Consider the following 14,778-nt stretch of genomic DNA (forward strand, 5'->3'; position numbering starts at 1 on the left):
CAAGGTTGCGCTAACACATCAATATATATATGCCAAAACCAAAGGAAGGAGAATGAAATATAGATTGACGACAATTGACATGTTTAAAAATAAATAATACAATGAAAACTGTTGTTTTTGCAATGTTAATCTTTTCATTCCTAAAAAATTGGAAAGGTTTCGTTGCCATGCTACCAATTCTTAAAGTAGACATGGAAAAGTACCCTTGTAACATATTTTTCAAGTACCTGTCTCTTGATGCTGATTTGGGTATCCTTTCTTTCACAGTAAATTGTTTTTACTGTTCATTTGATGATCATTTTATACTTCAGTACAGTGCTTAATTTTTTTTATTATTATTTAAAAGGAGTGCCAGTGTGCACCAATATTTTCTAAAGTAGTTGTGTTACCCCCTCCCGGTGGGGGCCTGCCAACTACCGTCGGCTCAAAAGGCTAAAAGGGATTACAAGTGATTAATTAATTTTTCGTTGTTTATAAATATTTGGCCTGTACTGGAAACAAGAGGTGGCATTTTTCAGCAGGGCTTAAATTTGTATTTTGATATTTTAATTTATTTATAGAGCGCTTACTGTGAAATCCAGGGAGTACGCTTGTTCTGTAGTGGTGAGGCTCCTGCTGGCGTAGGCCACGATGAAGACCTTTGATGGCATGACCGGGTCTCTTTGTGTGAGAATGGCTCCCAGCCCCACGGGACTGGCATCCACAATCACTTCAGTGTCTTGCTGCGCATCAAAGTACGCCACGTCTTCTGCCCTAGCTATGGCTTTGCGGATGGCCTCGAATGCTCTCTGGCAGTCCTCCGACCATTCGAAGGGCTGGTCTTTGCAGGTGAGCATTCGCAGGGGGTGGCTTACGGTTGCGTAGTCTTTGAGATACCTTGGGCAGTAACTAGCCAACCCAAGGAAGGAGCGCAGTTCAGTCGTGTATTTGGGCGGCCACTTTGTCTGGATCTGGTTGCATTCCTTTGTCAGAGAAGATGTGACCAAAAAACCTTAAAGAGCCTTTCCTGAATTCACACTTGGCCTTGTTGAGGGTGCGGCCAGCCGCCTCCAACGCGGCGGCGCACACTAGATGCTGCGCCACGTCGTGTTCTTTCTTGGTCTTGCCAAACACTAGGATGTCATCTGAATAGTTTAGGCAGTTAGGCACGTGTTGGATGACCTTGTGGATTTCTTCTTGGAAGATTTCTGCCGCAGACGAGATGCCGAAACTGAGCCTTTTGTATTGAAAAAGTCCTAGGTGAGTCACGAATGTCGTGATATATCTTGGCTCAGGGGCGATTTCGATTTGATGGTAACCTTTTGTGAGGTCAAGCTTTGAAAACACCTTGGCACCGTGGAGTAGATGAATCATGTCAGTGATTCTCGGTGCCTGGTGTCGCTCCCATTCAATTGCCACGTTTGCTCTTCCCATGTCCACGCACAGGTGTAACGACCCATATGGAGACTTTTTCGGGACGGGGACTATGGGCGACACCCAGGTAGTTGGGCCTGTGACTGGTTGGATTACCTGTAGCTTAATGAGTTTGTCCAGTTCCTCCTCGACTTGCCTCTGTATGTTTACAGGTATGCCCCGATAGTGTTGGGCCACTGGAGGGACGTCTGTGTTAATGTGCAGTTGGACTTTCCTGGGCTTCAGTTTCCCGAACCCTTTCAATAGCTTCGGGAAGGCTTCTTCCGCGGTTTCCAGCGTGGCGAAGTACTTGTGTGCCATTAACTAGTATAATATGTGGACTAGTCCCATGTCAACCGCAGTCCTGAAGCTTAGGATGCAGCCACTGTTGGCTTCAGTTTTCAGTATGTGTCGTGGGATTTTGGCTGAGTGTGTCTTGTGTGTGCACCAGGCCGTAATGGTGCCCTTGCACGGTAGTGGCGTCGTTGCTCCATATGGGTATATGTCTACCGTGGCCTTGCGCAGTTTGGGGGGCCGGGCAAGGGAGTTGTATGCCTCCTCTGTGATGATGTTGACGGTGGCTCCCGTATCAATGAGGAACTCCAGTGGTGTGTCATTAACTTGCAGCATGAGAGTGGGACTGTGTCTGGTATGTTAAGGATTTCTTTTTTTTTTTTACCAACTTTATTTAATAAATATATATGAAACAATACAACTGAGTAAAATCAGAAATGTCAGAGTGAGAATAAGTGAAAGAACACATCATATACATCAATTCATTATAATGTAAATTGCACACTAAGTGAAGAGCATTTCAGAGAAAAAAGAAAAACAAAACGAAAATAAATCAAAAATCATCCCCACCCTCCTACCCCATAACAAGACAGAACAACACAAAACAAAACCACAAGACCAACAGCACAAAACAAACACCCGTACCCACCCCCCCAATCTCAAAATCCATTAACAGAAAAACCATATCCTACACCTTATCCAAATAGATCACAAAATGACCCCCACCTTTCCTCATATTCAATTTCCCTATGATGTCGAATTGCCTGAGTCTTCTCATACCAAGAAAGTGTCTGCATATCCGACACCCAATTCTCGCAATGCGGCTTCTTCCTAGATTTCCACACCTTCATTATTTGTTTTATGGCAATCAACAATGCCCTATCAATCCAATCCGAATAGTCCCACAACTCCACATGCCAACCATCAGTTGAAAGGAAAATCACTGATAGAAAAGTACGAAGCAAGAACATACCAGTTACCATATCAATACTATCTAAACCCTCCCGCCAAAAGTCTACCACTCTACTACACTCCTAGAGCATATGCAGATATGCAGATAAGTAGCAGATATGCAGATAAGTAGCATATGCAGATAAGTCCCTCTCAAGGTTCCACACCCCCAGCATAAGTCCACATCAGTCAAACCTCTCCCTTTCATCCTCACCGGCGTCCAATAAATACAACCCAAAAGACGTTGGTGAATATACCTCAGATTCAAATCAACCTTCGCCTTCACCGAAGCCCTCCAGCTATTATCCCACAAATTCTCAGAAAGGTCAGTTCCCAATTCACACACCCACTTCAGTCGCAACTGGTCCCATGAATTCCTCATACAATCCTGCAGAGGTATCAACTTAACATATGAAGAAACCGTCTTTAGGTGGTTTGTGAGATCTTCGCTGGTATGTTAAGGATTTCAATCAGGCAATACACCCGGGTCTTAGCCTAGCATGTAATGTGCAAATGAAATACTCATTTATTGTGTCTATAGGTTCAATATTCTGAGTGATATACCACTCATATCACACCACTTCTCAAAATACCCCCAGGTCAAAGTGGACCAGGAATCAGGCTGGTTGGTAAAGGTAATATTATTTATTTATTTATTTATTTATTTAAAATTCAAATCAAACACATATTTTAATATATGCGGTAGCAATCACCAATGTGGTGACAATACAATCAGAAAGTAGATGAGGCAGTAGTATTCACTTTTGAGCAACACAATAGATAAAACACAGAGAAAAGAACACTTTTGGCTTGTTGAAAAGATAGCGCTTAGGTTAAGATTTCCTCCTGCAAATTTCTCAACTCACAAAGAAGTAATTCTACACAGATGTAAGTAAGCAGCATGTATTCAGGAATATAGATCAGAGTACAGTGTTTGAATGCAATCTTCCCTCCCCAAACAAGAGAGAAAACGTTATTGGAACTTTCACACTTTTAAAATGACAGTTGAAAAGAGCTGAGAAAAAGAATGAAAACGTGTGCAAAAATCCTTAAATTGATATAAATTCCTACGGGAGCAATACTGAAAAGATCCTAACAAACATAAGCTATCAGATGAGCAACAGCACACACTTTAAATCAGAATGGAAGTTTGGAAATACTTGGATTGGAAAACACACGTGTAAAACTTTTTCAAAATGCGAATTCCCGCCTAATTTTCCCTATGCGATTTTTAATAAAAACGGGGTCAAATATACTGGATGTGTGTTTTGGTTGTGTATGTAGCTAAAGGTCTTAGGTTTAAGTCAGAGTTGAAATTAAGTCTCTAGCTATAAAATTGAGGAAGTTATGCACGTTTGAATGAGGGGTGTTTTTGAAATGAAAGGCACGAAAATGAAAACAGAAATCAGTTTTTACAATGACAATCATGCTCTAAACTAGGGTATTCAGGCTGGTTGCCAGTTTGAAACACATAAGGCTCCAGAGTGGTCAGCGGAAACCAACCCCAGCACCTCCGTGTCCACCTTGGAGGACTCAGTCGGATTACCCGTGTGATGATTTAAGGGTTTGGGATTTCAAAAGACAAAAGGACTGGTGTGACAATATTACAAGTTCTTAAGTTAAAGAGAGGATGGGTTATAGATTGAGATAGGACAAGACAAATATACTATGGGTTACTATGATTCCTGTTGATACTTACTGTAATTTAAGATTCGGACCGTCAGGTTCTGGTCATCACTGATCGGTTTTACAGGCAGCAGGGCACTTCTGGCGGGATAGGTCAGCCGGGCGGTTCTGGTTAATTGGACTGGCACCTCGGACTGGACTGGATTGGATTGGATTGGCCCTTCTGGTTGCTGGACACTGTAGATCAGTGGGATGGCGAGTTTCAGCAGGCAAGCCTTAATGGTGGCAAGCCAAACTGGATCGAACTTCCTTCCCTTTGGTTCTGGGATGGTTTCAGGATTTGGGCCTAGCTGAAAAAGAGTTCAGCACTGCTGAGGCTTTTGCTTTTCAAAGAATGTGGATCAGGAACAAGATGTAGAGTTCAGAAACAGGGTGCCGCGCGGAAATCAGGATGGAGTCAGGATGGAGTCAGGAACAGTGTGTTTCTGTGTTTTGTGAGGTTCCCTTATTTATCCTGCCAAATGACCTCACTAAGTTTATGGTAGGGGCAGACTTACAACCCACACCCACAAGGCTATGATTGGCTATGATTGGTCAAAGGCACAGTTCCCGCCTTGCTTTTTGATGGTAGGATGACAGAAAGAGTTGCCATGTTTTATGATGTGACTTGGATACCTCCCATAGTTATTGGGATCAGAGGTTTCTGTCTGCACAGCTAATTGTGTTACATTTGCAATTTTAGCCGCGTTTTTCTCATGGAACTGAAAACAAATGCTTCTGGGCTGCTTTTCCATAAGATACATTTTCTGAAGCTGTCAGTCAATGAGGCCCGGTTCCTCTGAGCCACACTGGATGATCCTGCCATTTCAGTACCCTTTTTAATCTCAATTATTCAATGGACATAAGTGGATCTAGTGCCAAACAGCACTTTTGAAAGTTGCAAAGCTAGCATTTGAAAAGGCATTTTCGGTTTTCAGCACAATTCTGCTGCTTTGTTCCATGTTGAAGGTAACAGAGCACACTGGAGTGCTCCTGCATTGAGAACTCTGGTTTCAACCCCCCCCTTGACTGTGTGTGGCCTTTTCTTGGTTGTGACCAAAACACAGTTTTGAAGATTTTGGCACGCACCGGAGTCAGCGCATCCATTTTGGGCTGTTTCTTTCACCATTTGTAAAGTGATGCAGTGGGGCACATTGGAATGGGTCAAAATATCCCACAGGTAGCAGTGTCATTGTTGAGCACCCTTACGTATCCTTTCTTCCGCTGATCTTCTTCCGACGATGGGGTTTCACTGCTTGATGGTGATCGCATTTCGATGTATCGAACAAACCGCCTTCTCTGGCTGCGTTTTGATACCTCGGTTGACCGTCTCTCCTCACAGGCATATGTGCTTCTATGTTCTCGTTCCTCCCTGCGTTGATTCCTCGGGTCGCCTTCAGACTTGTGGCCAGGTGGGCTCTGGCGAGAGCCCCTCCGTCACTCCTGGGACCTATGTCTGCCCGGCACGGGCGCAGGCGCGTTTTTACAGACAGCTCTGAAGTGGTCCATTCCTCCGCAGGCAGCGCATTGCTGTCCCACTGCGGGGCACTCACCCGTGACTTCCGAGCATTTTCCCCCCTGGTTGGGTATGGTGGATATCTTGTTAATGAGATCTGGATTGGTCATTGGCTGTTGGATTGTGATCTCCCCCAGACTGTCAAGTTGGGACTCCACAGCCGCCTCCATCCGAGCCAACGCGAGTATCTCCTCCAGCGACCTTTGTTTCTGCAATAGCTGTTTCCTGAAAGGCTGTGAAATGCAGCCGGCAATCACCTGCGATTTTAGAGCCTCTTCATTGGAGTACCGATGGAATTCACAGTTTTATGCAGAGGAGCATGATGAAGTTGTTGAAGGACTCACCCTTTTCTTGTCATGTGGTATGGCCGATGTCGTTCATAGTCTATGTTGGTATGGGGGCGAAGTATTCTGATAGTTTGCCATGCAGCTCATCGTATGTCACAGTGTCTAAGTCGAGCAGTTCCCCTGCGATATCCCTTACGGCAGGCCCCACGGCCATGGATAGCGTGTGCTTTAATCGGCTGTCATCTGTGAGACCTATGGCCCCTACATAGAATTTGAAATCCCTCAGCCATTTGGCCCAAAGGGGCCCTAGGTTGGTGGTGTCTCTTAGGTCGAATGGATTTGGCATATTCATGACTTGTGATGCTCCTCCTGTTGCTTGCACTGGGGTGGCAGCGTCTCCAGCTGCAGCATCCGCCCTTGAGGAGGACGCCACTGGCTCCGACATGATGCCGTAGAGGGATGGTCTCAGATGTGAGACAGGGTATGGCAGTCTTTGGGCTAAGGCTTGTTGATTTGATGGGTGTCTTTCACTGTTGTGGGCTCCTGCCCTGCACCCTTTTGGGACTCAAGGGCTGTGTGCATTTCTTTTCAGACTTCCCTTGTGCTGAGTGCCTAGTCTGTTTGTGGGGCATTTGCCCCTTGCCTCTGGGGAATTACACCTCCCTTTGTCCTGCCCCTGTGATACCCAGGGCGTGTGCTCCAGCTTCTGGTGAACCGTGGAGCCTCTTGGGCGTTGTACGCACCTTCCAAGGGTCTCTGAGGGCGTTTCTCCTCCTCCCTGCGGTCCCTCGACGACCAGGGCATGTTCTGGAGCCCCTGCGGGAGCTGTGGGACCACACAAGCTGGCTTAATGCATGTGGGGCTGCTCGACGTGAGACGGAGCAATCATCCGGCACATATGTGCCTCGGTGCCTGCCCCAGCGTGGCCTCTGTGAGCTTCCCGCGCTCCTGCCGGTATTCCACGCCGAGCAGAGGGGCGGGCCAAGCTGCCAGAGGCGCGCAGATGTGCAATAGTATACCCGACGGCAAAACCTCCACTGCGATGCGTGCAGGTCCTATACTTGTCTCATCGCCATTGTGAATTCCAGGGAGGGCCTCTCACCCAGGATCATACGCGGGGACTCAGGCACTCTTAATAAAGCGCAGGACACCGGCAAGTATGGATATGTCCTTCTTTATTCGCACCAGGACAGGAATTGGAACTTGATCCCCACACCCCCTCCTTAACCCCAACGTCACTTCCCTCTGGAATGGCCGCAACGGCAGCCATCCCACATAACAATGTGGAGAGGCTGCCTAGGGTGTTTTATGGCCCACCCTGACACTTACTCCTAAGCATTGCACATACGTAAGTGAGCAAGGTGAGAAATCAGTTAAAAAATGACATTAAGGTGGTGGAGAGAAGAGAAAATGAAGGTTTTGAGCCTAGAGCAGATAACATGCAGATTGGAAGAAGAACGGATAAGTAAAGGCAGAGCGAGTTCCAGTACTTTGGGGCAAGCAGAGCAAATGTTTGAAAGCGGGATGAAGAGCAGGAAGGCATGGGCACGGCAAGTGGAAAGATAAACTGGGAGCGCAAAGAACTATGAGGGGAATGCAAAGATATGTAATGAGAGATAGAATGTGGAAAGCTTGTAATGGGACTGTAAACACAGATTTCCCTACTGTTATGCTTTTATGCGGACAGTGTGAGACTGCTCTACCTTTAATGGAACTCGTCTAGCGCTTCAAATTTTCTCCAGTAAAAGAATTTTGGGAAAAGTCACTAAAAAGTATGAAGAGCACCCATACTACTGCCAGCTCTGCGCGTATCCCTCTTCTTTGGACAACTACAATCCACTGGCTTGCAAAGTCTCATTTTTCCAGCGCCCTACAGCGATATATAAGTGTGTAAGATATCTGGCTGTATGTGAAACATTATTTTACACTCGCACAATGGATATAAAAATATATTACACCAGATACCTCCAGTGCAGCATATGTGACACAAACTCTCATAAACTGTTAATGTAATCTGTTATAATTATCTATGTTCAAGCATTCATTAGCTTCAATATTACCATTTAAATGCACATCTTCATATTTAGTCACGTAACATCACATTTTCTAAATGTCAAGCCTCACCATGCTCAATGCAGGCTTCTCAGTCAGAGAGGGAGGGAGAACGAGAGAGCGCTGTATGAGAGAATTGTATATGATGTTATTACAGGTTGGTATCCTCAGAACTCCCGGCACTCAGCAATGTGACTGTTAACTTGGTGTTACCTGGTGGTTCACAGCGGCGTAAGGGAAGCCCCTAGCAGCCCCCGTGGTGCAGGCCCTCAGACTTAAAAAAGAAATAATTTCTTTTTGAAGTCACTCTGACTCAGTGGCATAGCACACAATTTGGGGGCCCCCCTGTAAGTCTTGCTGAGGCCCCCCACTTCCCTGGGGACAAATCACAGGTTGCACCACCAGCTGGGCTGGCCTAGACTACAACCCCAACTGCCAAAATCAGCTCCTCTGCCCAGAATTACCTCCACGTCCCTCTTCCTCATCCCAGTACTTGTGTATGAGGCAATGCGCCTGATACACAAGTACTGGGACGAGGAAGAGTAGGGCTAGAAGTAATGAACATTACCAATATGTAACCCAGGCATTAAACACAGGCACACACCATTACCTCCATGTCCTTCTTCCTCATCCCAGTACTTACCTAAGAGGCATCCTGCCTCATAGGTAAGTACTGGGACGAGAAAGAGTGGGATTAGGAGTAATGAATATCACAGGTAACTAAGCAAGGCATTACATCCATGCCCCTCTACCTCGCTCCAGTACTTGTGTATGAGGCAATATGCATATTATGTCGAGGAAGAGTCAGACTTTGAGAAATGAAGATTACGGGTAAGTAATCAGAACATTCACCATACACACGCACCCAGTCACCCGTAGATATACATATTCATCCTTTCACCATACACTCACACACGCACACCCAGGCAGCCACCCATACATCATGCACTCACTCACTTATTCACACACATTACATTCTATACATATGCAAACTTACATGCATGCACACACATTTACGCAAAATATCTTGTCTTACCTCTCAAGCCGTTGATCGAGGACAGGCAACGAGACCTCCAGCTCCATGCAGCAGGAACGCTTGTTCCCGTCATGGAGCTGGAGGCCTCCATGTCACGGTGTTCAGTGGAGCCTGTGACTTCAAAAATAGTTTCTTTTTGAAGTTACTCTGTCTTCATAAAGAAATTGTTTCCATTACCATAACAGAAATATTTTCTTTAAGTGAGGCCGAGTGACTTCAAAAATAGACTATTTCTTTTTGACGTGACAGGGCTCTCCGCACGCACCCCATGACATGGACGTAGAGAAGTAGAGATGGTGTGAGAAGGGTCATAGATGACGCCAAGGTTTCAACTGAAGAAGAGTAGGGGAGAGTGTCAGGTGGGAACTGGCTAGGCAGAGGAACAGATGAGAGAGAGTTTTTGGCAGGGAAGAAGAGCATCTCTGTTTTGGTAGAGTTTAACATCAGAGAGTGCAAAGCTATCCAATATTTAAGTTGAACATTTTAATGGAGGGATTAGAGGAGAGTTCAGGAAAAGAGAAGAAGATTTGGGTGTCATCCATGAAGAGTTGGTACAAGAACCCAAAGGAGCAGATTAGTGCCCCAAGAGCAGAGATGCAGAGTGTAAAGCATAGCGGATCCAAAACAGAGCCTTGTGGAACACCAACAGTTAGCGGAGTGAGTTGAGAGGTGTTGTTGCTCCAGGAGACAGAATTGGCGAGTTGCAAGGTAGGATTCAATGCAGGCAAGGGCTTGATCGCGAATCCCAAGAAGAAAGAGAGTATGAAGGAGATCAGAGCGATTGACAGTGCCAACGGCAGCCGACTGGTCAAGGAGAATTAGGATGGAGGATAGGTTGGAGCAGAGGCAATTAAGTTGGTCACATTCATGAGATCAGTTTCTGTGGAGAGGCAGGAGTGGAAACCTGCTTCTAGAGGGTCTCAAAGGTTGTGGAGGTCTAAGAAATTGGTAAGATCATTGAACACAACCCTTTTGAGCACTTCAGAGTAGTGAGGAAGGAGAGACACAGGGCAAACGTTAGCCAGCAGGTTCAGGCAGCCCCTTGCTCTTTTAGGAGAGGGATGACCGTGGCTGTTTTAAAAAGAGAGGAAAAGCAAGCCGAGTCAAAGGACAGGTTGAAGAGCTCAGTGAGGTGAGACGCCACTAAAGGGGCAATAGTGTTGACTACCTGAGGAGCAAGAGGGTCTGATGGGGAACAAGAGGGGTTTTCCTTCATCAGTAGAGATAGCACTTCACCAATATTAGTGTGACAAAAGTGGGAGATAGAAGCAGAGGATGATGGTAGAGTAGGTGGAGGGTAAAATGTAGGAGAACAGAGTGTGAGAAAGGTCAGGGGGGAGTCTCTAATTTTGGACATTTCTGCAGTGAAGTATTCAGCTAAGTCATTAGCTGTGAGAGTGGACTTGATAGTCTAGACGTAGGAAGAGTGAGTTTAGGGTGCCCTGTAGCCGGTGAGGATGGTTGGAGTGCGAGTCAGCAAGGGTTAGGTAGAATTCCTTTTTGGTCTATCAAGAGTGGACTTGAGAGAGTTCAGACCAGAGAGGTAGAGTTGCAGGTCATCATGCAAGTGGGTATGCCTCCATTTGCGCAGCAGCTGATGCATGTCTGTACGGAGAGAATGTATGAATGGGGTGACCCATGGTTGAGGATGCTGAGACTTAGTGGTTAAAGTAAGTAGTGGGAAGAGAGAGGACATTGAGTCATAAAGGTAGGGTTTGGAAGCTGGAGAAGGCATTGTTGTGGAAGAGGCCTCGGGTGTGAAGGAGGAGAGTGAGAACTGTAGGTCGCAGAGAAAGGGGGAAGGGCAGAAGGTTTACATTTCCTTTTAGTAATAGGTGAAGCAAGTGGAGAGGAAAGGTCAGAGGGTGGAAAGGAGGTGGTGGTGGAAACATTTGAGTGATAACAAATGGGTGGTGTGAGAGAAGTATTAGTGGCTGAGAGAGAGGTGGAGATGAATAAAAGATCAAAAGAGTTACCCCCTTTGTGGGTAGGTAGGTTATGGATAGAGTAGAGAGCATAGTTACTAAAAAAAGACTGAAGTTCAGATTTCTGAGAAGTGGTTGGAGAGGGAAGGGTAAAGTCACCTTAGAGAATGAGGTGATGTTCAGTGGGAAGAGAATCAAGGAGTTGCCCAAGATCATCAAAGAATGGTGCAGTGGGACCACGATGGCAATAGATGGAGATGATGTGAACTGAGTGAGGTAGGGCAGTAGTGGAGGTGAATTCGAAAGAAGTAGCATAGGCCACGGCATTAGAGATTTGTGAGGCATTAAGGCGGGAAGAGAGTAGGTGTCCGACGACTTCCCCTCTGCCAGTTAGTCGAGGAGATTGAATGAAGGATAGTTTGGAGTCGACAGTGCCAGATGGAGAAATCCAGGTTTCAGTGATAGCAGGAAGGTCTAGAGGAGGAGAGCTGGAGTGAAAGTAGTCAGTGATAAAGGACGTTTTGTTGCATACAGACTAGAGTGCAATGTTCAGTTGATGAGGTAAGGAAAAGTATAGAAGTTGAGTCTCAGAGGAAGAGAGGCGAGGTGGATAGGTGTTAGAGGAGGTATGATTAGCTCGTCGGCTTTGTTTGTTGGAATTTCAGCTATCACAGGATTTCCCAATCTCCAAATAGTCCGATTGTTCTATTTTAAAGCCTGCTGTTTTGGAGGCTTCCTAATGCAAAACAACAAAATGAAAACCAGTCATTAATAAACTATTCCTTTTAAGGGAAATTATATAACGTTATCTTGCAGTTGAGTGGGAATACATTTCATTATGCTATTGATACAGTACACGTGTGCTTAGATGAATGATGTAGGGTTTTTCAATTAGATCAAATTAGATTTTCTGAAATGCTTTGCTGCTTATTATTTATATATCATGCTAGCTGTACATTTTATATGAGTTATGTATTTTAATGCATATTTTCAATAATGATTTTGTTTTAAATACATATAAAAATTATGTTTTCTAAAACTAGGTTAACTTTGTCAAGAAGCAGAACAGTGTGATTGTTGAACGACTTAACCTTGAAAGACTGGTTTTGGAAGAGGAACTGAGCGAATGCAGAGCTAAGGTAAAACCACTGAAGGGATTATATTTAGCGACATAATACTCTTCCGTAAATAAAAACGTTTCTATACAAACCTGAACCTGGTTTCTTTTCAGGTGATTGTGCGTTCTTCTGATGGGATTACTGATACTTTGCAAGAAGTTCCAATTGTTCTACGCAATTTAGATTGTCCATATGCAGATTTGAAGGCATCTGTTCTAAGAGAGTTCCAGAATCTAACCGAACAATATACGTCTAAACTTCAAGAAATGGATAATCAATTGAAGGTCATTGACAGGTAACGGCACAGCCTAAAATCTATTAAATGTGTGATCATACCATGTTGCATCAAGTATTGGCAAACCCAATAGTTTTGACTTTTGTTTCTTCCTTGGAAAAGGGGACATGAAAAGAGCGAGAGAAAGGGGGGCTCATTGGGAACAAGGAGGGCAAGGGAAAGGGGTCGAGGAATGAATTAACAATGAGTGGTGAAGGAATAAGGGGCTTCGAAGGCGAAAGAGTGGAGCTCACAGGACGTTACCTGCAGATTTACAGAGAGGGAGGGCGAGTGGTGTATTGCACAGGGAAAGACGTAAATAACCAAAGAGAGTTTCTTCATAGGGGTTCAGAGGATGTGCAAAAAGTTGTATGTTAGCAACAGGATAATGAAGGAACCATTTGGAAATGGTGATATTGTGTATCCCCTAAGAGAACATGCCTTCCAGTAAAGAACGTGAGAAAGCAGTGGCCGGCTGTGGCATGGATGGCATACACAAGTCATTTCATGTCAGCGGTAAGTAGCTCATGCAATTGGCACTTTAAACGACACCAAACATGGTTTCTCCTGGATCCAACAAGGGTTTGAGACAATTGCGCTCCCTCTCTCTCTTGATCAATTTCAACTTTCTTTTGAATAGATGGAGATCAATTTGAGTTTGTGTATAACAAATGCATTGTTAAGACAAACGGGCATTCCTTTACTCAATATCTAATTTTCTACTTTGTTCAGAAGACCTTTCTACAGAGTAATGATTTGCAATTGATCTGTTTGATTCCCTGTTACATCATTTGCTTTCCACATTGGGATTTTATAATTTTTATTCTGACCTCTTCCTCTTCCTTGGCCTACCTGCTTTCCAACATCTTGTAATAAATGCATTTCTTGTAAAGAATGAAGTCTAATAGTTGTCGGTTTCCCTTCGCTCACAGAGGAATCATAGACAGAGCTGGTAGCACTTGTCGATTCATCTGTCACTTGTAGGCACAACCTGGAATCACCTTTTGATAGCTTTCCATACAATAGTGTACATAAGCTTACCAAAATTGTAATTTTTATAATAGCCATACAATAATAACTTGTAATCAATGATGGGGATATCTATAGTTAAGGTTATCCGACACTTTACATAGGAAAATGGGAAAATGTTTACCTTTTGACCTCAACATGAATGTTCACCACATTTGGTAAGAAAACACAAATTCCAAATTTGGTGAACTGTGAAGGAATCTGTGATGTAAAAAAAGAATAAACAATATGCAAGAAAACATCTTTTTTATACATAGAGTTTTGTATATAAAACAAAATTCTTACTTTCTGGGACATTTATCTCACACTGTTCTGCTTCTATATTTGGAATTTCCAGCATATGCCTTACATTGAACTGGCACACACAGAGAACATTTCAAACATCTGATGCGGCTACCTCGTGATATTTTTTTTATTTTTTATTTTAATACAGCTTATTACAAGCTTTTTAAAAAGAAAGAAGAGAACAAGAGGAAAAAGACAGCAAAATGAATAAACGTCCAGCTACCGGGGTCATATGAGAGGGGCGTCCCATCTATGGATATTTTCCAACGTCAGTCAATCATTGATGTCACTCGTTTAGATTATGTGACTGCTCTTCTCGCCAACCACGTTTCGACCTCCGGAATTTTCCTGTTACGCAAACTTCTTGTGCTTCCCAATATGAAATCGGGATCACAAGACTCCCATCTGTCGCATTCCGTATTTAGTCGCTCTCTCTTTTTCATATTTCTCTTTGTGTCGTCTGTTCCAGTAGTAACATTTCTGCTTCTTCGTTGTCTAACAGCCTGCTCATATCTTCCAAGAAGTAGGTAAGGGCAAACATCAACTTCTTTTCTTCTCCTTCCAGCAGTCGATACCACCACTCCTCACTACTTATATTTCTATATTTCAAAACTCTGCCCGAGATACTTTGTTCTAAAACTTCTTAAATTCGGGCAATCAATTGTCAGATGTTTTAAAGTGTCTTCAATGTTTATGCAAAAATGGCAGATGGTGTCTACACGATCTTCCTTTTTTGTTCTCAGATTTCGTATCTCCTTTGTGACTAACAAATTGATCCTGAACTTTAGGAAGATCTTCCTACGGATTTTACAGTGGAATTTCTCCAAGTATCCGGGCAGTTTGTTTAAGGCTTTGGTCTCCAGAGCATATGCCTTCAGGCATGCATGTTTATTTCTTTGCTACCACGTTTCAATCAAGTCAAGCTCCCAGAGCTTTTTCTTAACAGCTTCCGGA

General features: G+C 44.2%; 1 protein-coding gene across 6 annotated transcripts in view; it reads left to right on the forward strand.

Moving 5' to 3' along the window:
- Window positions 1-14,778, forward strand: part of CCDC148 (coiled-coil domain containing 148) — a 1,950,480-nt gene that overhangs the window by 920,729 nt on the left and 1,014,973 nt on the right. For all 6 annotated transcript variants that reach the window (XM_069616397.1, XM_069616394.1, XM_069616398.1 and 3 more), the window contains 2 exons: window positions 12,162-12,257; window positions 12,350-12,531. In XM_069616397.1, the coding sequence (XP_069472498.1) occupies window positions 12,162-12,257; window positions 12,350-12,531 (278 nt within the window). The remainder of the gene's footprint in view (window positions 1-12,161; window positions 12,258-12,349; window positions 12,532-14,778) is intronic.

This window comes from Ambystoma mexicanum, chromosome 9, assembly GCF_040938575.1.
Source record: "Ambystoma mexicanum isolate Mex_15411 chromosome 9, UKY_AmexF1_1, whole genome shotgun sequence".
Classification (NCBI taxonomy): Eukaryota; Metazoa; Chordata; class Amphibia; order Caudata; family Ambystomatidae; genus Ambystoma; species Ambystoma mexicanum.